We start from the raw sequence: 24,186 nt of genomic DNA, 5'->3' as shown, positions 1-24,186 counted from the left end.
CTATTAGTGTTCCACTATGCTTGCCACAGTGGCTCCTGAGATGGGAAGTTGGACTGCTTGCAGAACCCACCTTTCCATTGTCCCTGTCCCCCCACCCACTTTACCCATCCCTGCCCTCACACAGCCAGAGTAGCCCATGCTAGAGACACAGTCTAAAAATACTTGCTGTCTTGAGATATCCCAGAGCTTATTGATATTACCGAACCATCCAAAGCATTCTTTTCCCAGAATTAAACACATTCCAAAGTGTGTATCTTTTGGCCTTTGTAGATGTGAAGCAACTCTTACCAAGTCAGTGGTTCTACCGACCTTCTTATTTATTTGAGAGTTAAAAATCCTCTTTCATGCCATGCCTGGATAGCTCAGTTGGTTGAACATCCAACTCTTGATTTGGGCTCAGGGTGTGATCTCAGAGTGGTAGGATCGAGCCCGTCTGGCTCTGTGTTCAGTGCAGTCTGCTTGAGAGTCCCTCTCTCTCTGCCCTTCCCCTGCTCACATTCTCTAAATAAATAAAATCTTTTTAAAAATCCTATTTTCTTAACTGCCTTTGAAAACTGCAAAAGCCAAGGTCCCCTCCCACATAAAACATGAAAAATGTAAATTTTCTAGTTTAAATTCAATTCATAGTTTTAATTTTAGAAAACAAGAATACTTACACCATTTAGAAAAAAAATACCAGGAGATTCAGAACATCAATAATCATAGCTCTGGGTCTACTGACAGGTACCTGCCTTGTTCCAGGTAGTCAGTGAAGCACTCTGTGGTTACCTTAGCCCTCCCAAGCTTGAGGGGAAGCATAGCATCACCCCATCTTCCAGGAGAGGAGGATGCTTAGTCATTGTATAAAGTTGCAGAACTGGATTTGTATTCAGGCTCACTTTAAACTTTCTTCCAGAGAGAAAAGAAAAATCCAAGGATGAACCAAAAGAAAAACTTGCTGTGTGGATCACGAGTTTGTATATCTTTTTTGTGAACATACTGTTCCATGCACACAAACACGAAGAAACCCTCAAGGAGAAAATAAGGGAGGACAGGCTGCATTACATGGCCAAGGCTCACCAGAGGAAACTCGAAAACGATGAGCTGGAAGCTAGGTAACTTCACAGAACTTCTCTGCTCCTGTCCTCCATGATCTTTCCTTCCCATCTGTGTGGCTGTGGACCAAATGCTTTCATTAAAAATGTACGACTTCCTCAGAGATGCAGCTCCTCTGGTGGTACCGAGAACCTGGAACTGCCAGAAGGATCCTGCCTATGGCCACCGGTTCTCTCAGGGGGTGAGGATGCCTGGGCCCCAGGGCTCACACAGACTCAAGTCCACATCGTGGCTGAGAGGCCACCGAGCTAGGCTGCTAGGTTCAGATCCCAGTCCCACCCCTTGGTGGCCTTGGATAAATTCCACTCACCATGCCTCGGTTTCCCCATCTGTAAGATAATCCCCCATTGGGCTGTTGTGAGGACTGAGTGAGCTGATGTAAAATATCTACAACAGTGCCTGGCATGTGGTGAGACCCCACTACCTGCTGCTCACCTACCTTTCTAGAAATATGGTAGAGAACTGTGCAGTCACGTCTGTCCAGAGTGCTAGAGCCTGCTCTTTGCAAAGCACACCTCAAGCCCATTGGTCTGTTGAAGAAAGCAGTAAAATATACTTACAGGGGCACCTGGGTGGCTCAATTGGTTAAGCATCTGGCCTAGGCTCAAGTCTTGATCTTAGGGTCTTGGGATCCAGTCCTGAATTGGGTTCCCTGGTCAGCAAGGAGTCTGCTTCTCCCTCTCCCTTTGCCTCCCCATCCCTGCTCATGTGCTCACTCTCTCTCAAATAACTTCTTTTAAAAAAATCCTATACTTACGGGCAAAGATCACAAGAGTATTTTAAAAGACCACTTATTAGCTGCTTTGGTTGCTATAAAGGAAAATGTTCCAAAATCACCTTAGATACATGGAAATTTTATTCTGGAGTGTCTATATATGGTATTACTTTTTATTTCAGGCCAAGTGAGGACAATTTACAGTTTTGCTTACAAAAACTAGTTGAAATCTAGGTATGGCCAATTTGGTGTAAACAAAATACAGCATAAAATCTGGCTTTGAAATTGTGAAGTAAAAACAAAGCTGTCTTCCCCTGTTTGCTTCTTGTGTTAGGCTGAACAGCTTGAAAGAGGAAGAGGCCAAAAGAGCAGACTGTGAGATCGACATCACTGTGATCAAGGAACCAGTGGATGCTCCATCCTCAAGTTTCACACCCAGCCCCCCTAAGGAGGACACCATAGTGCCCCCATCCAGCAAGCCCGTCACAAGTAAGAAAAAGAAAAAGTAGAGGCTACTGCATTTGTACACAAGCTCCAGGAACAAGCCGATGTAAAAGGAACTGACAACTGAAGTACTGTAACACATTTCCTGACCAATAAAACTGCGTTTTACTTCTTGTCTTAGTGTTTTTGAAATACCTCTGCCTAGGCCACTGCATTTCATGTTTCTTATGTGGTTGAAACAGAGCTGAATGAATATACACACCTGGGTATTAAATGCGTGCACCTTCCATATATATATTTTTTAAATCAAAGGACAGTATGAGTGATGAAGTTTAGAATCTGACAAAACTCATCACAGGATAGCTGGCAGGGGACAGACTAATTAAAACATTTCTTCAGGGCCCCAGCCTGAGCCTGGACCACCTCCTTGCCCCTGTCAGTCCCCTGTATCCAAATCTTATGTGTCCTCACGTGCTGCCTCTTATCCAGTTCCTGACCCATTGCTCCCCTATCAGTTCCCCAGCACTGCAAATGCAGCAGGGACCACAGGCCAAGGTGGAAAGGCTGAAGAATGCGTGTGCAGCCAGAGGTGAAGTGAAACTTTAAGTCTGTGTTAGGAAACGTTATGCTGATCTGTGTTAAATTTAAGGGTAAGCACCAAAAGATTGTAAGCATACAATCTATAGCTCCCAAAGAAGCAAAAGGAAGGAAACGGGGTCCACAATGCTGGGAAAGGAAAATGAAGGAAAAAGCTGGAAACCGAAATCACAGAAGATAGTGGGGAAAGTGCCGATGTGGCACACAGTTGGGAGTGGGTTCAAACCAACCCCCGCCCGGCACCCAGATGACTAGATTGGGTTCAAAACTGGAATTTACTTGAGTTACTCTTTCCAAGGGAAATCTCTTAAAACCAGATAGGAAGGATGAAAATAAAGATATGTAGCAGGAAAATCTAATCAAGATGCCTGGAATCATAAGCAGTATCAAAAAGAGCAATTTAGGGCAGCCCTGGTGGCTTAGTGGTTTAGTGCCGCCTTCAGTCCAGGGCGTGATCCTGGAGACCTGGGATCAAGTCCCATGTCGGGCTCCCTGCGTGGAGCCTGTTTCTCCCTCTGCCTCTCTCTCTCTGTGTCTCTCATGAATAAATAAAATTTATAAAACAAACAAACAAAAAAACCAGTTTAGGGGCACCTGGGTGGCTCAGCTGGTGAAGGGTCCAACTCTTGGTTTCACCTCAGGTCATGGTCTCGGGGTCTCAATTCTCTCCTCCTCCTCCCCACCCCCTACCTGCTCACTCACTCAAAAAAATAAATTTAAAATTGAAAATGAGGGATCCCTGGGTGGCGCAGTGGTTTGGCGCCTGCCTTTGGCCCAGGGCGCGATCCTGGAGACCCGGGATTGAATCCCACATCAGGCTCCTGGTGCATGGAGCCTGCTTCTCCCTCTGCCTATGTCTCTGCCTCTCTCTCTCTCTCTCTGTATGACTATCATAAATAAATAATAAAAAATTTAAAAAAAAATAAATAAAATAAAATTGAAAATGAACAGAATTTAAGGCAAACAGCATAACAGGGATAAAACTAGAAATGATAAAAGGACCAACCACCAAAAAGATGCATTCATAAACATCTTACATACTGACCTTGCAAAAGCTGGCAGAAGTACAGGGAAGAAACTGATCAAAAAGACATTTAGCAATGGATATGGGTAATTTAAGCAAGGAAAACTAAAAAAGTTTTAACATGCAGAAACAAGAATGCAACAGAGCTAAACACTGACTGCATTTTAGTTTGAAAAGTACAACTCCAAAGGATACATCAGAGACCCTGATCTAATTGTGCTGCAATTAGTAAGTCAGCAATGAACACATGAGACAGAATGCCTGCACAGACCAAAGCACAATCTCAGGTACCTCATGGCTTAAGAGTGATTCATGATTTCATAATGGAAAGAGTAAATTACGTAAGACATGAGAGCGGCAACAAAAATACTCCATGTCGGTGAGAAGTCCTTGGCCCTCTGCCATGCAGGTTGGGTTAAAGGCAAAAGGTGGAGAGCCCTGTCTAGAGCCAGGGGAGTACTGGTTTCCCTAAACTCGGATGGCCCAACAACCAAGTTACGGTAAATAAATCCAGCCGGGCTACGTGTCAGCTGTGAGGACGCAAGCGGCTGCGGCTACCCAAGAGTTCTACATGACAAATGAGTAATGCCTGACGTTTAGACCACACTGGGGCACTTCCATTCAGTTCTTTGTATTACATATGGTCGAAAAATCACATTAGTACTCAAGAGAAAAACCAAGTCTAGCAATTAAGTCAGCAATGAACACATGAGACAGAATGCTTCTGGGTTTGCTATAGCAGGTAGTAGGGAAGGGACCCAAACTCTGAGCAGCTCTAGCAGCTAGAATATCCCCAAGGATGAGCCAGGGGCCCACAGGGTGGAGAGGGGGCAGGGTGGTGGTCCACAAACAAGCAACAGGTGAGAGACTCAGAGCCAAACCAGAATTTAAAAACCTTAACAATTTATTCGTCTTATTTTCCAGTAAAATATTCACATAATGTCAAAAGAATGGAATGAAAGAGATGTAGCCAACTACCTTTAATTATTTCCACATAAATATTTAAAATCTAAAAACCCCAGGGGATCATCAGACTGAGTAGAAATTTGATTCTTCAAAGCAAGTATTGCTTTACTATTGTCATTAATTCAGTCAATAATATGACCGAGAACCTGCAGTGGTAAACAAAATGCCTGCTGAGTTGTTTTTCAAAAGATGTTTCGGTGAGCCACTATCGGTCAATCCAAGAAGAATATGTTATTGAACTGTGTTGCACAAAGTTTCTTTACCTCTTCTGCAAAAAAACCAAACAAACAGAAAACAGGGGAGTGAGAAACTGAGGTTTTCACCTGAAAGGTTATAGGTTATATTTTATATTTTAGTACCTTAAACTCTTCTGGAATATAGTTGGGAATAAATGTCTGCATTGAATGACCTTTAATCTCTTAAGGCCTAGGTCAGAAATGGTCATCAATCAAGGAAAAGGACAACAAAAAGTCAGCCTCCCTTGCCTAAAGGCCTCAGTACTGTTCCGCACATCAACATGCAGCTGGTCTGGGCCCAGGGAGGTGCATGCCTAACACCGCAAGTGCTGGCAACACCCACCAGTTGGGGGCCTGGAGCACAACTTCTAAAATATTGAGCAATTGGGTGCAACCCCCGAGGAACCCCAACTGCCACCAGGGCTGTGGTTCAAGCGCCCTGCTGAGGTGGCACCATCATGACTCAACTCCCCCTGTGCCGGGGTCAGTCACTGCTGTTTCTAATGCATGCAACTCTCACTACAAGTACTAGTAAGAAAAAAATGAACCATGTCCTAGCAGATTCGTGCAAAAAATGAAACCTCACACCCAACTTTTCTCCTGTATAGAGCAATCCCCCAGCTCTCCCGCTCCAGCTCGAGCAGAGGAGCAAAGGAGCCCGATGTGGCGAAGGGGACACCATCCTCTCCTCCAGCCCAAGCAGCTGTCAGGATCAGCCGAGGCAGTTGCTGGAACCACAGGGCGTGGGGGACCAGACCAACCATCAGGACTGGAAGGCGAGAGAGAGGGAGCTCACCCACAGACGGGGCTGTAGTTTGCCCTATGAACCTCACAGTTCTCCCTGGGAAGAGAACTCCCTCTTCACTGGGAATAAAAGTGGACTTTTTTATACACAGTGAATAAAGCCATGGGAGTTTTCTTTCTTTTAGCATTATGGAAAATTTTCCTTTGGCCACTGCCAAGTTTCCTGTAACCCAGGGAAGTTTTTCATGTATATTTTCAAGGAATTGTGCAACAGAAAAACACAGAATGGATTAAATCATGGTTTCCTTTAAGCAATGGGGAGCTGTTGTTCAACAGCCTCTGTGTGACTCGCTCTCTAGCAGGTTTCTCAGCACACTCAACAGACAGCATTCTGCTCAAGTACCAAAGCCTATTTACCATTTACTTCAATCAGGTTTGCGTTTTTTTGATTCAGAATAACATACAATTCCCGCTGGTCAGACTTCTTCCCAACAACCCAGTAATCACTCATTGCCTTCACAATGACTTCTTCGTCCTCATCCACTCTGCAAGACAGTTTCCAAAATGCAATAGTTTGTTACAGGGTTATTAGAGCGTGAAAGACCCACCACTCTAAGACCAGAAGCCACAACCAGTCACTTGAAAAGTCTGGGGACCCACATGCAAGTGACTACTGACTTTGGGGCCTCCTGATCGGTTCAAAAGGGGGGCTCCCTCTGGGGAGGCTCCAGGATGCTCTTCTTTGAAGAAGATTCCTCCAATGCCTCTTCTATTCTTAGAAAAGGGACACCTAATCTGAGAAGTTGTTAGAATTACCTAGTAAAATCACTGTTGATGTCACCCAGAATCTTCATTAAGTCCGGATGCACAGATGTAAGTGACACACTAGGTGTTTTCCTCATGTGAATTGTACTTTTCTCGGCTAAATTCATATGGTTGAAGTAGATAAACTTAAACTGGGGTTCTTTTTCAGACCTGTGAAAACATGTCATTAAAATGTCATTCTCAAAGAATATTTATCCTAACAAGAGCACTACAATGTTAAAACCTTAAATCCATGTGGCGAAGGCCTTGTATTTTTGATGATGGGGCCTTCAAATCAAGAATCTCAGTTAAGATGCTAATAGTAACTTATTTGATACCCATGAAGTATCCAATGATGGGATTTTCCAGAAAGCTTATCTTTTTGAAAAACCAGTATTATAACCATTTTGTGGTGATTTTCTCAATAATAGTGCTTTTAGAAATGGCAATCACTGGATTATTCACTGAATTTTTAAAAACAAATGCAAACTACACACAAGTCATCTGTCTTCTAGCAGAGGAGTCAGCAAAAGACTAGTGGCTCTGGTGCCAAATGTGGCCATTTTCCTAAAGTTTTGTTGGCATACGGCCACACCCATAGGTCATATATTATCTACAGCCACTTGCACTTCAACAACAGTTGAGTGTTTGCAACATATACAGCCCACAAAATCTGAAAGGTGTATTATGTGGTCTTTTGCAGAAGTTGTTTGCTGACCTGTCTTAGGAGAGGAATAGCTCATTTATCCCACAGTGCCAGGGAATGAACATGCTCCCTGTACGTAAGGGAGGGAGAATTGAAGCTTACTATGGTAACAAAGCTTTTGTTACCCTAAATGGAGACCATTCTAAGGTGTATTCGGCTTTACTGCTGAAGCATAAAGAATATTTTAATTGGAATACATCTTTTATTATTTGAAATAACCAGACAATGCTACCACATTGCCTCCCAGGTCAGAGTCTGGACTCCTCAGGGAGCCACTCTGACAGCGAGGCCACAGCTCCCGGGGCCTCCCTCCCTCCCTGCTCACAGCACCCTTAAGTTACACTCTGGGGTGTGGTGACAGCCTGAGCAGCCCTGCCACTGGGAGGCTCAGAAGCCTTCTCTGCTTACTTCAGGGTTAGGAGCCATGTTCTGGTGGGCTGAGGGTGCCGGAAATCCGACCTCCGGAAAAGTGGGTTACTACTGTAATACTTTACATCTAGGCAAAGAAAGAATGTGGATGGCTTAGTGTCCAGGAACATGAAAAGAGAATTCTCACAAAACCAGAATATGTTTTTCGTAGGCCCCCTAAAACTAACAAAAGCACGTATAACTACAAGAAACACTGGAAAAATAGAACATTTTAAAAATGCTTGGAAAGAGTTGTGAATTTAGTTGTCTGGGCATATAAACTCCTACCCAGCCTCAATCGGGCTTACAGTCCTGGCTATTCCATTTCACTCCAAAACACTCTGTGGCCTCCCTCTCTCCCTCATTTAGAATATGTAAAAATATTCTAAGATCTAAATGATTTCTTTTCTACCCCCAGTAGAAATTTACATTAGCAAATGCTATTCAGTAGTTAAGACAGGGACCAATGTGGCCTCTTTCCACCCCACCTTCCACTACGATAATAAAAAAACAGAAATAGATTAAAAATTGCTACTTGCTCTTTCACAATTAAGTTGTCCTCTTCATATAAGAAAAAGGAGAGGGCAGCCCTGGTGGCTCAGAGGTTTAGTGCCGCCTTCAGCCCAGGGCCTGATCCTGGAGACCTGGGATCGAGTCCCATGTCGGGCTCCCTGTGTGGAGCCTGCTTCTCCCTCTGCCTGTGTCTCTCTGTATCCCTCTCTCTTTCTCTGTGTCTCTCATGAATAAATAAATAAAATCTTAAAAAAAAAAAAAAAGAAAAAGAAAAAGGAGAGACCTGCTCACAATAAAAACAGCAAGGAAAATGTGCATCCTAAGACTCATTAGTCATGTCAAAAGTAACATCTAACAAATGGAAATGGTGTGCTAGTTTTGAAGTAGTAGTGGCCACATTCACATGGTATCTTTTCCAAAGAGTGAAAACGGACTCCTTTTAAACACCAAAGCATTTTTCCTCCTAAACACAGAAATGAAAATTTCTTGCCTTCTTAAAAAAGAACATGCTAAATACAGTTAATCACGTCAATATAAAATACACTGAATGCAGGGAAATACAGAATTCTTCCTGACGATGTTACAAAGTTTGGTTTAAAATATCATAGCACAGTAACGATATCCTCAAAGAACATGGAAAGGCGAGGCCTGTCTTAACTGGTTGTAGTCTATGCTTTTTCAGTTCATATGTCCAAAGTTTTTTTACAGATTTTCTGTTTTCTGTCAACCCTTTCTTTATATCCTTTTGCCCCTTCTACTATCAGCTGAAAACCTAAGTATCCGTGACTGGCAGAGTCACAGGGAGGTTTCTCACAAGTAAAGAGCAGCAGTTTTACTGAGATGCCAGAGACTAAGTGTTTAAGAACCAGGTATGTGAAAACCTATCCAAACTTCAAAAGCATGCCAGGAGAGGTTACTACAGGCCCTGAGCCCATGGAGGAAATCATCAGCTGTTTAGCAGGTGCCTGATTGCTTGTGGAGTTTCCCTGTGGAGTCAATAGTTGGTGGAACTGAGACCATCTGGTGGCTTTACTTATTCTGGGCCTCGTTCCAGATGGCTAAAGGTTGCCACACACGTGGTTTCTGGATAAGGATAGCTATTCCTCACTTAATGAACTGAACAAAAAAGATTCTGAACTGACCGACGTGGATACTGTAAAAAGGAAAACTGGCCTTCATGTAGGAGTTAAACATTACAGCTCTTGCTCCTTTGCATGTCTAGGATAATCAGGAAGTGAGGCACAGCTGGGCCCCAGGAATATACATGTGAACCCTGTCCTGGAAGGACTTCTGAGCAGGGCTTCTGAGCCCCTGCTCCCACTGCACCACCTCTGCACGCCAGTCAGACTAACCCATCCCTTGTCATGTCTCTCCGCCTGGCATCCCATCCTAAGTCTTATTCTTACCAAGCTTCTGTCAACGGTTTTACTCCTCACTTCTCGTAGAAATCCTAGCACCATCAGCCTCCCAAGCAATTGGGCTGTTTTCGATTTTTTTAAAAAAAGATTTAATTTGTTTATTCATGAGAAACACACACACAGAAAGGCAGAGACACAGGCAGAGGGAGAAGCAAGCTCCATACAGGGAGCCCGAATGTGGGACTCGATCCCGGGTCTCCAGGATCACGCCCAGAAGAAGGCATATGATTAACCGCTAAGCCACCCAGGCGTCTCTGTTTTACAAATGTATTCAAAATGACTGATTAAAAAAGGATTATAAAAATCACTCACAGGAAAGAGTCTCCTTTTCCAGTAACTTTGTCCTTCCTCCTCCTCCTCCTCCCTTTCCAAATTTAGTATTCAAAGTGGCTAGTAAGTAAGAATATGTGAAAGAAATAAATGTCTCAGATTCAGAAAACTACTGATTTTGGGGAAAAAGTATTAAATTAGAGCCCTTAAAAATTCCAGGTGAATTAGACTGAGACACAGAAGATAAAATCATAAAAATACCACAGATAAAAATGGAATGATACTGGGATAGAAAGCTGCAAATATGACAGTGAAAACAGAAATCAAAAGGAAATGACTAATGAAATGGATTACATATGAAACCCAAATGTTATAAAAAATAGTAAAACCAAAGTTAAAAAAATACGTGGTATGACTGAAGAGTATTACATGAAAAGTGCTGAAAGAAAAGATTTAAAGCACTTCAGTGGGAAGGGCCAATGGACACAGACAGGCAGTTCATGGAAGAGACAGAAATGCCAACCTCGAGTGTCACCTAGCAGATGTCAAGACACAGCATGGAGAATGAGTGCGAGGTGACCCACACTGTCACTGCACATTCCCTTTGCCCCAGAACTCCATGCCAGGGACATCTCCTAACACATCGGATCATTTAATACAGAGCTGTTTGAATGTTAACAGCCATAACCAGGCTACCCACCAAATAGAACAATGATTAAACAAACAGAGCTCATCTATCCAATTAAGTACCTATGAAGCCATGAAAGAGAATAGATAGATCCATATTTATTGGTTTAAAATGATGTTCATGCCATATATTTTCTAAAAGCTACAGATTTACAGCATGACTTTATTTTTAAAAACCTGCCAGTAAAAAACACTGTGTCTAGGTCACTGATTTCCTATGTGTACAGGTCTAAAAAGATACATGCTAAATGAGTTAAGATTTCCAATATTTATATTTCTGAATTTAAAAATTATGGATATAAATTACTCTCAAAAAAAAGAAAAACATTTTTTTTTTTTTAAGAAAAACATTTAAAATAATTGAATTACAAAGTCCTTAAGTAGAAAAAAATCGAGGTGTCACACAAGTAATAGAAACCAAAGGCCAAACAAACCTACTTTATGCCATTCCTTAAAGGAGCGACCTCAATTTCATAAGGAACATTAAAAGAACCACAGCTTATGAGTATGAATTTGACACTAAAGATTACGCCCTGAGCTAGCCCTATGGTTGCCTCCCAGTGAGGGTTGAGGCTATCAGAACAGCTGGGCCCTGGAGTCCTGGCACTGACCTCTGGGGTCAGGATGGCTGGCTGCCTAATAACACAGTACTCCCCACCTATCAGCAATGCTAGGAGCTAGGATGTGAGTCTTGGAGGTCCTAGAACTGGTATGTAAAATGGTTTGACCTGGGTCAGGATCTCCAAAAGAAAAGCACATTATCTTTCCTACTCAAGAGCATTTCTAGTCAGCTGAGACTTACAGTTTGGCAACAAGAGCCCCTTACAAGCAAAATCTTAGATGCATCGAGAGTAACCTTTAGGTCACCTTTCAAAGACACAAACAACTATGCCTCTAGAGTCTCTGTTCTTGGGCACTGCCCTAAGTTGTATGTTCTATCATCAAGTTTTCCAGGCGTCCATCTTTCAGGGGCCATAGACACTACACAGTGGTTCTAGGCAGTCAGAAACTGTCCCCTGCAGTAGATGGATCTGTGCCAAACCACACACAGCGAAGTATTAACTGTAGAGTCTGATGGGGGGCTGCATATGTGTTCAGGCTGTCATTTTTTCCACTTCCTATGTTTGAAAATTTTCATAATAAAATATCAGGGAGAAAACTCCTTTCTAGTGAAATTAGATTATTAATATCCACAGCTCTCTCCTTTCTTCAACTATTGATTTGGGAATAAAAATCTTAAATTACAGCCCTTCCTCTACTGCTTGAAAATTCCAGGTGAATTAAAGATTGAAACACAGAAGATAAAACCATAAAGTGCCAGAGATAAAAATGGCATATTTTTAGGATATTGGAGTAGAAAGCCATATGTATGACACTGAAGGTAGAAATCTAAAGGAAATGACTACTAAAATAAACAACATATAAATCCCACACTTGTATGTTATAAAAATAACATACCATAATAAATAACCATAAAAACATAAATAAAACCAAAGTTAAAAATGAGAATATACGATATGACTTCTGAACAATCCCAAGATTGCAGAATAGAAGGTCCCTGACAGCAAGTCTACCTGAGATATTTGCTGGGGAGTTATGTAAAATCCATCACATCTATGGAAGGCACGGCAGAATGGGTACCCTGTCCAGCAATCGCCCCACGGCTGGGAGGTGGGGAGTGGGGTGGAAAAACAGGGAACTACACTTCCTCTCAACAGTTTATAATTTGCATGATACCAAACAGATCTGATTCACTTAGGCTTCTTTCAGAAAAGAGAATCTGACAGTTTAATGGTGAAAATTAAACTTCAAGACACAAACCATAAGAGACTCTTAACTCTAGGAAACAAACTGGGGGGGTTATGTTGAAGGGAAGGTGGGGGGCGGGGGAGTAACTGGGTGATGGGCATTTGATGGAATGAGCACTGGGCATTATATGCAACTGATGAGTCACTAAATTCTACCTCTGAAACAAATAATACATTGTATGTTAATTAAATTCACTTAAAAACAATTAAACCTCAGGATGGAAAGTGGTCTGGCATGTTCATTTCTTGGCCTTATCTTTTCTAACACAAAGCAAGCTGTTGACAGTAACAATCTACGCACAGATACAAAACCTATTCGTACTATCACCTGGACCCTATGTGTGACCTCTCTACAGGCTGACGCTTCTGTAAGACCATATACACACAGCATGGAGTCACTACGCACACAGGTTATACATAAATTCAAACACGTAACTTCACAAACATAGAAAGTTCATAGATGGCTTATGTTTCTCAAAGGACTTCCCATGTGCTTGCTTCATCGTTACAGCAATTTGACTTTACATTGAGAAGAGTAGCAAGAGGTTCAGTGACTTCCCAGTGTTCTTAAAATAATGAAGTTAACCTGAGTCTCCTGATATATTACTGGAGCCAGCGTCTTTTAAGGCACCAAACTCTGGCCCAATGCCCTAATGGCCTACATCACAGCTAACTTCACCCCATACATTTATGCACAAGAAGCAAAGTCCTTTCTGTCCACACAAAGCAAACCCCTGCTAATTAACACTGCCAGTGTGAATTTTACCACTGGGCAGGCAGAACGTGAGGTGGTGCTCATGAGGTCCAGCCAATGGGCACAGCTAGTATGCCTAACCCCGTATGTTTACGCCACAGTCAGGGCAGAGCGAGGAAATGTGTTCCCAGAAGACCCAGCCCCAGCCATCATCGTGGAGCAGAAAAGCTCAGGGAGAGTTCCCCTGCGAGCTTATCAGACAGGACTGAACTGCACACCTCTTTTCTGGATTCAAAGAAAACATGAATGACATTACCATCCATATTCTTAAGTAGAAATACCCTTACTCTTCCCAAACCAGTTAAATGCTAGAAAGTAAACATGAAGTACAAACCCAGACATCCTTTTGTTGACGTTAAATTGCTCACAGATGTCAGACGCCAGCACCGTGAGCTGGGGCCCAACAATGCTGTCCAGTCTTCGGCAAAAATCCAATGTGGGCTGTACAGAGGCTAACAATTTAAAAAATGCCAGTAAGTTTTAGAATTCTTTGTGTTGAGGTCAATATTCATCTAATAGTCTTGATCACAGTATTCCAATGAAAACTTTACTGATTAGGAAAATAAAACAATGCAGTAACTGGCTCTCCCTCCCCTCCCCAAGGGAAACTTCTAGAAGAGTCAGAGACCCCAGCTCATTGTGAATATCGATATAAACACACCTGTGGCATGGGTAAATTTGCCGACTACCCCCACTAGACCCAAGAAGGTCAAATATTTAACTAATACCATACAGCACTCAGGGGCCAGCTGCCCTCTGGTGCTTTATAAACATTACCTCATTTAGCCCCCAAACCCCCTTTGACAAAGGTACTCTTGTTAGCACTTCATGGGCAAAGAGGCACAGAAAGGTGCCCAGGGCCTACTGCAGGAAGCAGGAAGACCAGGACTATTTACCACGGCAGAAATCAGAGAGGGCAGCCATGCTTAAGAGAGCCTCTATGACAACATGTTTACTGTTTAGGGATAGAACGAACACAGCAAAGCGTAAAGAGAAAAGGCTTATCTACTTGGGCTGAAGTCAGATACAGGTGTGTACCTACCATCAATCATAAAGCAAACAGCTGCACTCATGGCCTGGGAAGAGAAAACAAACCAAAGATTACAAAATGGCACAAAAAAAGCAATTCGATGACGATGCAGTGGCTCTGTTTGAATCTGGACTTGAATCACTTGGTCAAGATATTTTTTAGTCTACTGGAGAAATCTGGATATGGACAGGACAGTAGAGGACACGAAGGAAGTACTACTGTTTATTTTGCTAGGTGTGCTAATAACACGTGGTTAGGTGGAAACAGATGCCCTTATTAGAGATGCAAATTGAAGCATTTATGAGTGAAATGACATGATCTAACACGCTCTAGCAAAGAACACGCAGGGAAAACAGATGAAAGATTAGCATATTCTTAATTAAATTAATCTGTGTGATAAGTGCCTGGGGATTCACTGTTCTGGTCTCTATTTTTGTGTATGTTTGAAAATTTGCACGAACATAGTTAAAAAGCCCCCAGCAAAATGATGTTCCCTTGTCTCCCTTTTTATGAGTGAATGTGACAGTTGTAATATGAGCTACAGCAACCAAGACCACAAATCACATAACTCGAATTATTTATCAGTGGATACTATATACATGGTACAGTGCAAAAACAGTCACACAGAATATGGCCTTAGGAGAAAAAGCCACAGAGCTCCTCGTGAGGCCTGTTCCAATAGGCAGCCACTTCTAACCATTTCAGACACCAGGGCTCTACCACGGTGGCCTTCAAATGTCACACTGAATCCCTACTCATGTTACGACAGCAATGACCCCCCCATTGGCTTTCTTCTCCCTCCCTGTGGTTTAGAGCCACTCCAGCCTCCCCACTGGTCACCTTACAGCTCCAAATGGCCCACTTCTCATGCCACAGTCCCAGGCACAAGCTCCTGGAAAACAGCTGCTTTTTACACAAGGACACTTACCCTATCCACCATCGGCACCTCTCCCCACATCCACCTCTCGAGCCCTAGCAGCTATAACTTTGTTTTCACATACTTAAGCACACCAGCACTATTTTCTAAGTGAATCATAATTATCAACTGCTTATAAACAGGTTGCAAAAACTGATGGATCACAGGCAAGTTCCAGCCAGTATGTTTCTTTTTGTGTAACTTTGACTTAGATGCCAATGAGGTTTCCTACATAAATTCCCACTTCCAGCCTCTCCTGAAATATCAGGGCATCTGAGAGCACCGGTTCTACATTCCAAGGTGCTACCTAGTGGATGTGAGTGGCCTCTGGCCTCCTTGTGACATGGTGTTTCATAGCCCCACACACACTGAAGCCCCATCTGTTTATGTCTGCCATCTGCAGGGTTCCTGTAGGCAACTGTATGTGTGACTCCTTCCAGGTTGATTTTTTTTTTTTTAAAGATTTTATTTATTTATTCATGAGAAACACAAAGAGAGAGACAGAGACATAGGCAGAGGGAGAAGCAGGCTCCTTGCAGGGAGCCTGACGCAGAACTCGATCCCTGAACCTGGGATCATGGCCTGAGCCAAAGGTAGACACTCAACCACTGAGCCACTAGGCATCCTGGTTGATTTAAGTACCTTTCATGTCCCTTTTTAAAAACTTGAAGAATTTCAAATACATAGAAAAGCACATAGAACAGCATTATGAACCTGGGAGACCATCACTTCCCCAACGACTGGCAGCTGAGGCAGTCCTGCCTTACCTACATGTTCATCTCAGACACCACATCAGTTACTCCTAACACACATCAATAGGTACCTACAGAGGACCAGGACTCGGGAGCCCGTTCAAAATGGCAGTATGAGGAGCTCCACAGACCTCAAACACCATAACTGGAGAAAACTGTAAAAAAATGTTAAGCTTCCAGAGGGAAAGTGTCCTAAGGGCAGACAGCAAATGGAGTAATGTTTCTTTAAGAAAACCTACTAAATCTGAGTATTAGCAGCATCAGTCTTTATAACTTCAGAGCCATCAACACATACGTTAAAAACAAGGAAGATTGCAAATCAAGAACTTAAACTTCCATCCTCAGACCTTGGAAAAAAGGTAGAACAAACTAAACCTAAAGCAAGAGAAGGAAGAATATAACGAAGATCAGAGCAGAAATAAATGAAATCGAGAACAATATAAAAAAAGCAATACCAGGAGTTGGTTCTCTTAAAAGATAAGCAAAATTGAAAAACCTTTAGCTAGACCACCTAGACCAAGGCATAAAGAGAGGAGACACAGGACACCTGGGCAACTCAGCAGTTGAGCAGCTACCTTCTGCTCAGGGCGTGATCCTGGGGTCAGGGTCGAGTCCCACACTGGGCTCCCTGCGAGGAGCCTGCTTCTCCCTCTGCCTGTGTCTCTGCCTCTCTCTGTGTCTCTATGAATAAATAAATAATTTTTTTAAAAATGGGGGAGGAGAGGAGACACAAATCACTAAAATGAGGGATTAAAGAGGAGACATCACTACTGATTTATGGGGGAAAAAGGGATTTGAAGGCTATAATCCTACGAAAAATTATATACGAAACAACTCAAAAGCAAAACAAATTCCTAGTAAGACACAAACAACTGAAACTGACTCAAGAAGAAATAGACAATAAGGCACAGAATAAGTACAGAGACTCTTTCACAACATTAAGGCTTCCAACAAAGACAAGCCCAGCTGTAGATGGCTTCACTGTGAATTATTAAAAGAATTAACAACAATCCTTCACAAGCTCTTCCAAAAAACAGGAAAGGAAGAAACAATTCCCAACTTAGCTTGAGGCTGGTAGTACTCTGATACCAAAACCAGACCGTAACTTCGAAAGGAAAAAAACACAGGCCAACATCCCTTCAGGCCCCAAGCCCACAGGCATCAGCAGGCCACTGGAGGGCTGGAGACTAAGGCCAGTGACACGGGCAGTCAGGTGCATCTGTGTGGCCAACACCCAGTAAAAACCCTGGATGTCAAGGCTCCTGTGAGCTTCCCTGGATGTTCATACTACATACACATCACGTCACTGCTGGGAGAAACAGGACCTGTGCTGTCTGCACAGCTTCACCAGGAGAGGACATCTGGAAGCTCGTGCTGGGTGACCCTTGGATACTGCCCCAGGTGCCTCTTCCCTGGACCATTTTTCATCTGTACTCCTTTGCTGTAATCAACTCTAACTGGGAGTGTACTGGCTTCTCTGAGTCCTGTGAGTGCCTCTAGTGAACTCGTGGGCCCAATGGTCTTGGGGGTCTCGGAGCTAGCAGTGTCAGGAGCGAGGGTGGTCTTGGGGACTCCTGAGCGAGTATGGGTCAGGAGCAAGGGGTGGTCTTGGGGACCCTTGCACTTTGCAGCTAGAAACCACTGAACTGAATACATTAAAGGCGCTAATTATACAGTATGTAAATTATATCTCAAGCTATTTTGAAAAAAAAATTTTTTTAAATAACTGTGATGCCTATTAAACGCCTGTGATCCTATTAAAAATTCTATCTATTGATTGACTCTAAAAATGGAAATTCAATAAACAACAGAGTGTACCAGGGTATTTCTTCCACTTGGCTTCAAAGTCATTCCCCTGAGTCATTCAGAGGATTCTGAACTTGATACAGAATTGGACTTCTCCCTACCTCAGTTATGGCTCATTTTCAGACACATCTGTACAACTTGCCTGGAATTCTGTCCTCCTGTGCCATTCCCTCAACATTTACTCAAATCTCACAGACTATTTTATGAATGCAACATCTATTTGTTCTGAAGCCTGGGCACCCAGAGCGGAGCCCCCTTCCTCTGTTCCACTGCAGGAGTCACTGAGGTGCTAACTTCATCACAGACCTGGAGCTCTAGCACCTCAAGCCTTCCTCTTACTATTTTCATGGGTTAGGGCCACTCTTGTGGATTCTAAAGTGTTCTCATTCATTGTTTCCTGATTCTCACCCGCAACACCACACAAACCCAAAGGACAGATGCACGAAGTAACCTGTCTGAGACTTTTTACCATTAACACACCTCTCTTCCATCTCACCTGTGATGGAATAGTTTGGCTCAGCAAAGAATTCTACACTGAAAATCATTCTCTCTCGGAACTGTGGAAGTTTTCCTTCCCTAACATCTGCTGCCTGTAAGAAAACTGCTGCTAATGCTGCTTTTATTTACAGGTGACCTGATTTTCCTTCTGAAAGCTTCTGGGATCTTCTCTTTATGCTTCTGAAACTGCCAATTGTGTGGGTTGGAGTGGGTCTTTTTGATTCACTGTGTGAGACATTCAGTGGGCCTTTGCTAGACGTATCCTCATCATACACCTGAATAATTTCCTCTCCTCCAACTTTCCGTGAATCAGATGTCGAGATCCCGCTCCCCCATCTTTTCTCCATATTTTCATCTCTTGTCATTTTATCTTATATCTGAGGAAGGGCAACTTATCTTGAACCCTTCTGATCAAGGGTTCTCTTGTCAAAAATTTTATTTTCAGGAGACGGGCTGGAGGGGTTACTGTTTAATAAATATAGAATTTGGGGTGAAGACGAGTTTTGGAAACAGGCAGTGGTGACGGTTGTACAATACTGTGAATATAACTTAAATGTCACTTAAGTGGTTAAAATGGCAAGTTCTATGCTATGTATATCTTGCACCAATAAATAATTTGAACAATTATGTTTTCAATTAACCTGAGTTTACTCTAACCCTGACTCTTTGATGTCCTCCTGTTTCAGTCCTATAGATACACTTCTCTGATCTCTGTGGATGCTAATTTTTAGAAGTTCTCTCTGTTCCAGAGTTATTTTTGTTTCTCTCAAGATCTACAGTTTTATTTTTCCAAACACATCAGGGAGGGAGACTTTGTACTGGGTCCAGGATGAGGGCAGAAGTCCTATGAGCACCCACAATCACCACTTGTTCTCAGGTGCTCATACTCTAGCTGAGCTAGGACTCCCTGGATTGTTTTTCTTTGAAAGGACCCTTGACTTTCACCCAGGGATAGGTGCTCAGCTGCCTCTGTGTGTGTGTGTGTGTGTGTGTGTGTGTGTGTGTGTGTGTGTATAAGGATGGGAAAAGGGGTGCCTGGCTGGTTTATATATAACACTTCACTTACTCCCCTTCTTTCCAAGCTCACTTCCCACTCCTGCTCCCTTTGGTGCTGTCTCCAAGCCAAGAGCTTCTCTGGGCTTCTGTGGCAGCAAATGGGCTCTTGGCTCACTGCACCCTGTCCACTCATGTCCTTGGCCACACTTCATCCATCATCCTCCCTTTTTCTGCCTTCCAGGGAGAGACAGATCCCTTGTAATCTGATGTTCACTTCTGCTCTGTGCTCTCATGCCCTCATTTCTAGGCCTTTAGAAATTAAAACATAATTATACTCTCAAGTGGGGAAGAAAATAAATACATATGCTTAACCTTCTTTCTTGAACCAAAACCCACCTTTTGAAAAATCAATCTAACATATCTGAGTTATAACTGAGATTATAAATCAGCAAGTCCTGGGACACCTGGTTGGCTCAGATGGTTAAGCATCTGCCCTCAGTTCAGGTCGTGATCTCCCAGTCCTGAGATCAAGCCCGACGTCAGATGCCTGGCTCAGCAGGGAGCCTGCTTCTGCCTCTGCTTGTGCTCTCTCTCTGTATCTCTCTGTCTCAAGTAAATAAATTAAAAAATCTTTAAAAAAAAAAAAACATCAGCAAGTCCTTGGCTTTCTAACCCGTGAAAGCAGCATTCACTGACGTGTGGCCAGGCCCATATCAGAAGGCATCTAATGACAAGCAACACAATCTTTGATGGCCTCTGATTGATGAGCACACAGGACTTCAAATGTTTCTGAGGCACAGCCTCAGACAGTGTCAGAGTGATTGATTCTTTCACTAGCCAACAAAAATTGAAAAGGAGTTGAAAGTAAACCCACTGTTCCAGAGAAGCACTCATTTTGAGTTTTACAGCAATTAGAACTTTTAATATCTGTTCTGAGAAATATCTGAGAGGTATGTAGGCGCACACACACTTGTGCACACGTGCAACAAAGATTTGCTTTTGTACTAATCTGTAACACCGGCAGGAAAAACAGTTGTTACCTTATAAACAATTAAATGCAGTGCTTCATAAGTGTCATCTGTATTTACAAAAATTTTGGGGAATCTGCATTTTGCTTCTGGATCATTAAGGTTCAAGGGTCCAGTAAGAAATCTGAAAAATAAGCATGGAAATAATTCAATTAGGTAAATGATATACAGGAATATATAAAACAGAACATATTCCCACTTTATATTCATTTTTTTGGAAGCTAGACACCACTTTGAAAACACCAAATCAAAGTATGATAAAGTTTTAATTCACTGGAAACAACAGAATTCCCTTTACTGACTACTGCCAATAAATAGCACAAAGGTAATTCAGTGTTGATGATTTTACCATTGCCAAAAAAGATAATAAAATTCAATACCATACATCAAAGAACAGAAGTTCTACCTTCCATAATGTTGAAGATTTCCTGGCATCTCCGCCCTTACTGGAGAATCCCTTCCTGCCAGCTGTAAACAAATTCAATGTTGAGAAATAGATTATTAGATTTTCTCATTTCAAAGCTTTGAAAACAACATTCATATCTTCTAGTTGGCTCCATGCCATTTTCCTGTATCATTTGCTTATATTCCTCTCCACCAAAAAAAGGGAGGGAGGATTATAAGAGGTACATAAAGAATGTACTGATGTGAACCAGAATGATCAGAACTTCATCATATTCTCAACTCCATATACTGATTTAGTTCCTTGAATAGCAATAATCGAAATTTCCCATGTGGTTAATGTATGTTAGGCAATGACCACCTCATGGGACCCCTAGAGGCACCACATACTTCCCATTTTTTTGTTGTGGAAACTCAAGTTAGAAGTTCCCCAGGGCACACAGCTCCTAGGTGGCAGGGCCAGGTGTCAATCCCAAGCCTGTCTAACATCAAAGCCCCTGCCTTCAGCCATGACATCACGCCTCCTCAGATTTGTATTTGTAGCACATCCCTAACAGTCTTTGCTGAAGATGTGCTATTTTGATATGCCCAGAAAAAGGAAAAAAAAAAAAAATCCAAATCTAAAAGTCACTAGCTAAAACTTCTCATTCTTCTAAAAAATTCTGACATTCTTCCAGTCTAAAATATATAAAATTTTAGCATATAACCCCACGCAAAAAAAAAAAAGAAAAAGAAAAAGAAAAAAGAAAAGAAAAACATTCTAAATCCAGTAATAAAAATGTATATCCATCTCTCACATAGTCTGTCCTGAGAAAAAAAAAGATCTATGTGTCTACACTCACAATGCCATGCTGTATATTTTGGCTTCCTATTTTATAAGTGCAGCTCCTTGGACAGATAATAAAGTACCAAATAGAACTTTCTGTTGTGGCAGCTGCACTGTCACACATGGAAAAGCCTCCTGAGAGTGTGGAGGTAAGCAGTTGCTTTAGCATCAGGCAGACCCTGAGATCAAGTCCTGGCCCTGCCATTTACCAGCGAGGTTACCCCACATACATCATTTAAACCCCCCTCACCTGATATCCTACCTGCAAGATGGGGATAAGATATCCTACTCAGGATGGTTGTCAGGATGCCAGGAGATAATGCACATTTGCTGGCCACTCAGTCCAGCATCTGGGACACAGTATGTACTTAAGAAACACAAGCCACTGTACTCAAACTGCCTAGAAAGGAACTACATGCAGGACTAGGTCCTTCTCAAAATCCTACTTTCAATTTCTTATCAAAGAGATTTTTTCCTGTTTCAAGTCACAGCCTTGGGCAGCCCCGGTGGCTCAGCAGTTTAGCGCCGCAGCCCCGGTGGCTCAGCGGTTTAGCGCCGCCTTCAGTCCAGGGCGTGATCCTGGAAACCTGAGATTAAGTCCCACATCAGGCCTCCTGCATGGAGCCTGCTTCTCCCTCTGCCTGTGTCTCTGCCTCTCTCTCTCTGTCTCTCATGAATAAATAAATAAAATCTTAAAAAAAAAAAAAGTCGCAGCCTTAAATGGAGGGAAGGGAGGGAGCGAGCAAGTGCATGCATGCACCTGAGCCAAAATGGTTTATGGGCTATGAATATTTTTTACCTCCAACCTAATGAAAGCTGCAAAAGGACATTTTGGGGAGAAGGCTGCAATACTACTTACAGGTCTCTGCAGAAAACTGGGAAAATAAGTATCACAGAGGAAAAGCAAGGCAAGCAATAGGACATCTACTTGAATGATATCTCATGTTTGTAGGTGACAAGATCACAGGATTAACCTTTGTTCTGTCAAAGATCCTGGGTGTTTTCAAATTCCCAGAACCCTACCTAAAACCCTCTACTCAGTGAACTGCTCCTCTTAAAAACAAACCTTTGCAATTGTGTTTGAACATAAAAAGATGAAGAAGAGCTGACATACGTGGTTTTCTGTGCTAAGGGATACACAACCAAATAAATATCACACTAGCAGTGTAAAATATAGATCAGAGCTGCCCCTGCCCCCACCACCATGTTACTTCACTCTCTCTTCTCTCCCCCTACCCCCCGCCCCGGGTGTCCATGTGTATGTATACATATAACATACATACACATAGACACAGACAGAGGTGTTGGGGTGGAGGGGGAGGAGGACTAATGCCCGGACATACCTCAGGTTCGATATGCCTTGGAAACAGAGATGTGGTGAGGTATTTGTATAAAATTCTCATGTCATCTTGTTCTAACCCACTCCTGAAACATCAGAAAAAAATGGTGTTAAAAAGCCTGGAACCCGTCTTCCGTCTCCTGTATTTCTGATCATAATAAAACTCCTCTTTTGTCTTGTTTACATTATACTCAGAAGTCTTTTCCCTGACTGGGAAATTCCAAAATCAAACTAGTTTGGCACGAGCATTCTATCTTGATCCAGCAAAGGCTACTACTATGTCATCTTGTATTCTATATGCCATTTTAAACAAAAAGTCACTAGTCTGATTTGGTTTGACTTGATTCTCTGCTTGAATTCCATATAGGATTCTTCAGGGAGCATTAATAACCACCACGCTCCACTTCAGGTAGATTTTCTTTGCTTTCCAGGCTATATGAGAATGCCACACACTTTCAAGAGCCTCCTGGGAAATACTGGCATGCTGTAGATGGGGAACTTGCTCCTGCCAGGTGTCAGAAACTTATGTGGATTTTCATTCTATGACCTCAGTGTAGGCAGAGAGGCGAAGAGAAAGAGACAAACTTTCATGTAAGTCTAATCTGAAATGAGGCAAGAATAAGTAGCACTGTGGAAAGAGTGCTGAGACACCAGCAGGCCTCAGACCTTATTTGAGATCAGTTTTCTAGGTAGGGATATAAACAGACCATGAGTCTGTGTCTGGTTTTTCTATTTGAGACAACTAAAAAAAAAAAAAAAAAAAAATCCCGTGATGAAATCCAGCTTTATATAAATCAAGCCTCTATACCCTATTCCAGAGGCACTCTCTTCTTTTCCTAGTGAAACCATCTGTTACAAAAATCTGGCTTCCCTTAACAAATAACATGCTGCTCCCTTCCTGAGACTCTTCCAATGCTGTCTCAACCCTTCCTCTGCCACCTCACTCCTTTCCAGATTCTATTTTCATAAGGTCTTGTCCACAACTAAAATTATAAGGGATGGAGCCCTAGCCCTTTAAGCAGGTTTGTTTTGTCTGTCCTACAACAACTCTAACTCAGAGTACCATACAGCCAACTGGGCAGATGGAATCTCCAAATCAAACACATGAAAAGTCACCCACTTTCTTCTTTTGCAGAAATAATGGAGGTAAGAAGAGAGAAAGAGGAAAACAAAACAGGTTCTGGATGTTATCTTCCTTTTAAGACATAGTCAGAAGTACTGGTGGGGAGAGGCTGTCGATGATAGGTAGAAGACAGTACATAAAGAACTATGTGCTGGGCAATTTCTTCTGGAGCTGCACTTCCAGTAAGAGAAGCTACTGGGCACATCTGGCTACTAAATGTGTGACATGTGGCTCATCAAAGTGAGTGTAAAACATACACTTGATTGTTAAGATTTAGCACA

General features: G+C 42.5%; 2 protein-coding genes across 6 annotated transcripts in view; one reads left to right on the top strand and one right to left on the bottom strand.

Moving 5' to 3' along the window:
• Positions 1-2,427, top strand: part of LOC112909962 (radial spoke head 10 homolog B-like) — a 60,019-nt gene extending 57,592 nt beyond the window's left edge. For both annotated transcript variants that reach the window (XM_072753161.1, XM_025986156.2), the window contains 2 exons: positions 896-1,094; positions 2,145-2,427. In XM_072753161.1, the coding sequence (XP_072609262.1) occupies positions 896-1,094; positions 2,145-2,319 (374 nt within the window). In that variant the 3' untranslated portion in view covers positions 2,320-2,427. The remainder of the gene's footprint in view (positions 1-895; positions 1,095-2,144) is intronic.
• CCZ1 (CCZ1 homolog, vacuolar protein trafficking and biogenesis associated) overlaps positions 1-24,186 on the bottom strand; it is a 66,266-nt gene that overhangs the window by 31,294 nt on the left and 10,786 nt on the right. The window contains exons 8-15 of one of the 4 annotated variants that reach the window (XM_025986157.2): positions 22,787-22,868; positions 20,622-20,683; positions 20,228-20,339; positions 14,232-14,265; positions 13,524-13,641; positions 6,638-6,796; positions 6,239-6,366; positions 4,762-5,109 (exon numbers count right to left, since the gene is read on the bottom strand). In XM_025986157.2, the coding sequence (XP_025841942.2) occupies positions 5,054-5,109; positions 6,239-6,366; positions 6,638-6,796; positions 13,524-13,641; positions 14,232-14,265; positions 20,228-20,339; positions 20,622-20,683; positions 22,787-22,868 (751 nt within the window). In that variant the 3' untranslated portion in view covers positions 4,762-5,053. Of the gene's footprint in view, positions 1-1,038; positions 1,155-1,342; positions 1,626-4,761; positions 5,110-6,238; positions 6,367-6,637; positions 6,797-13,523; positions 13,642-14,231; positions 14,266-20,227; positions 20,340-20,621; positions 20,684-22,786; positions 22,869-24,186 lie in introns of those variants that run through there. The other 3 variants (XM_025986160.2, XM_025986159.2, XM_072753162.1) reach the window with 3 other exon arrangements.

Source organism: Vulpes vulpes, chromosome 3 (genome assembly GCF_048418805.1).
Source record: "Vulpes vulpes isolate BD-2025 chromosome 3, VulVul3, whole genome shotgun sequence".
Lineage (NCBI taxonomy): Eukaryota > Metazoa > Chordata > Mammalia > Carnivora > Canidae > Vulpes > Vulpes vulpes.
This window is presented reverse-complemented; position numbering and strand designations above follow the sequence as displayed.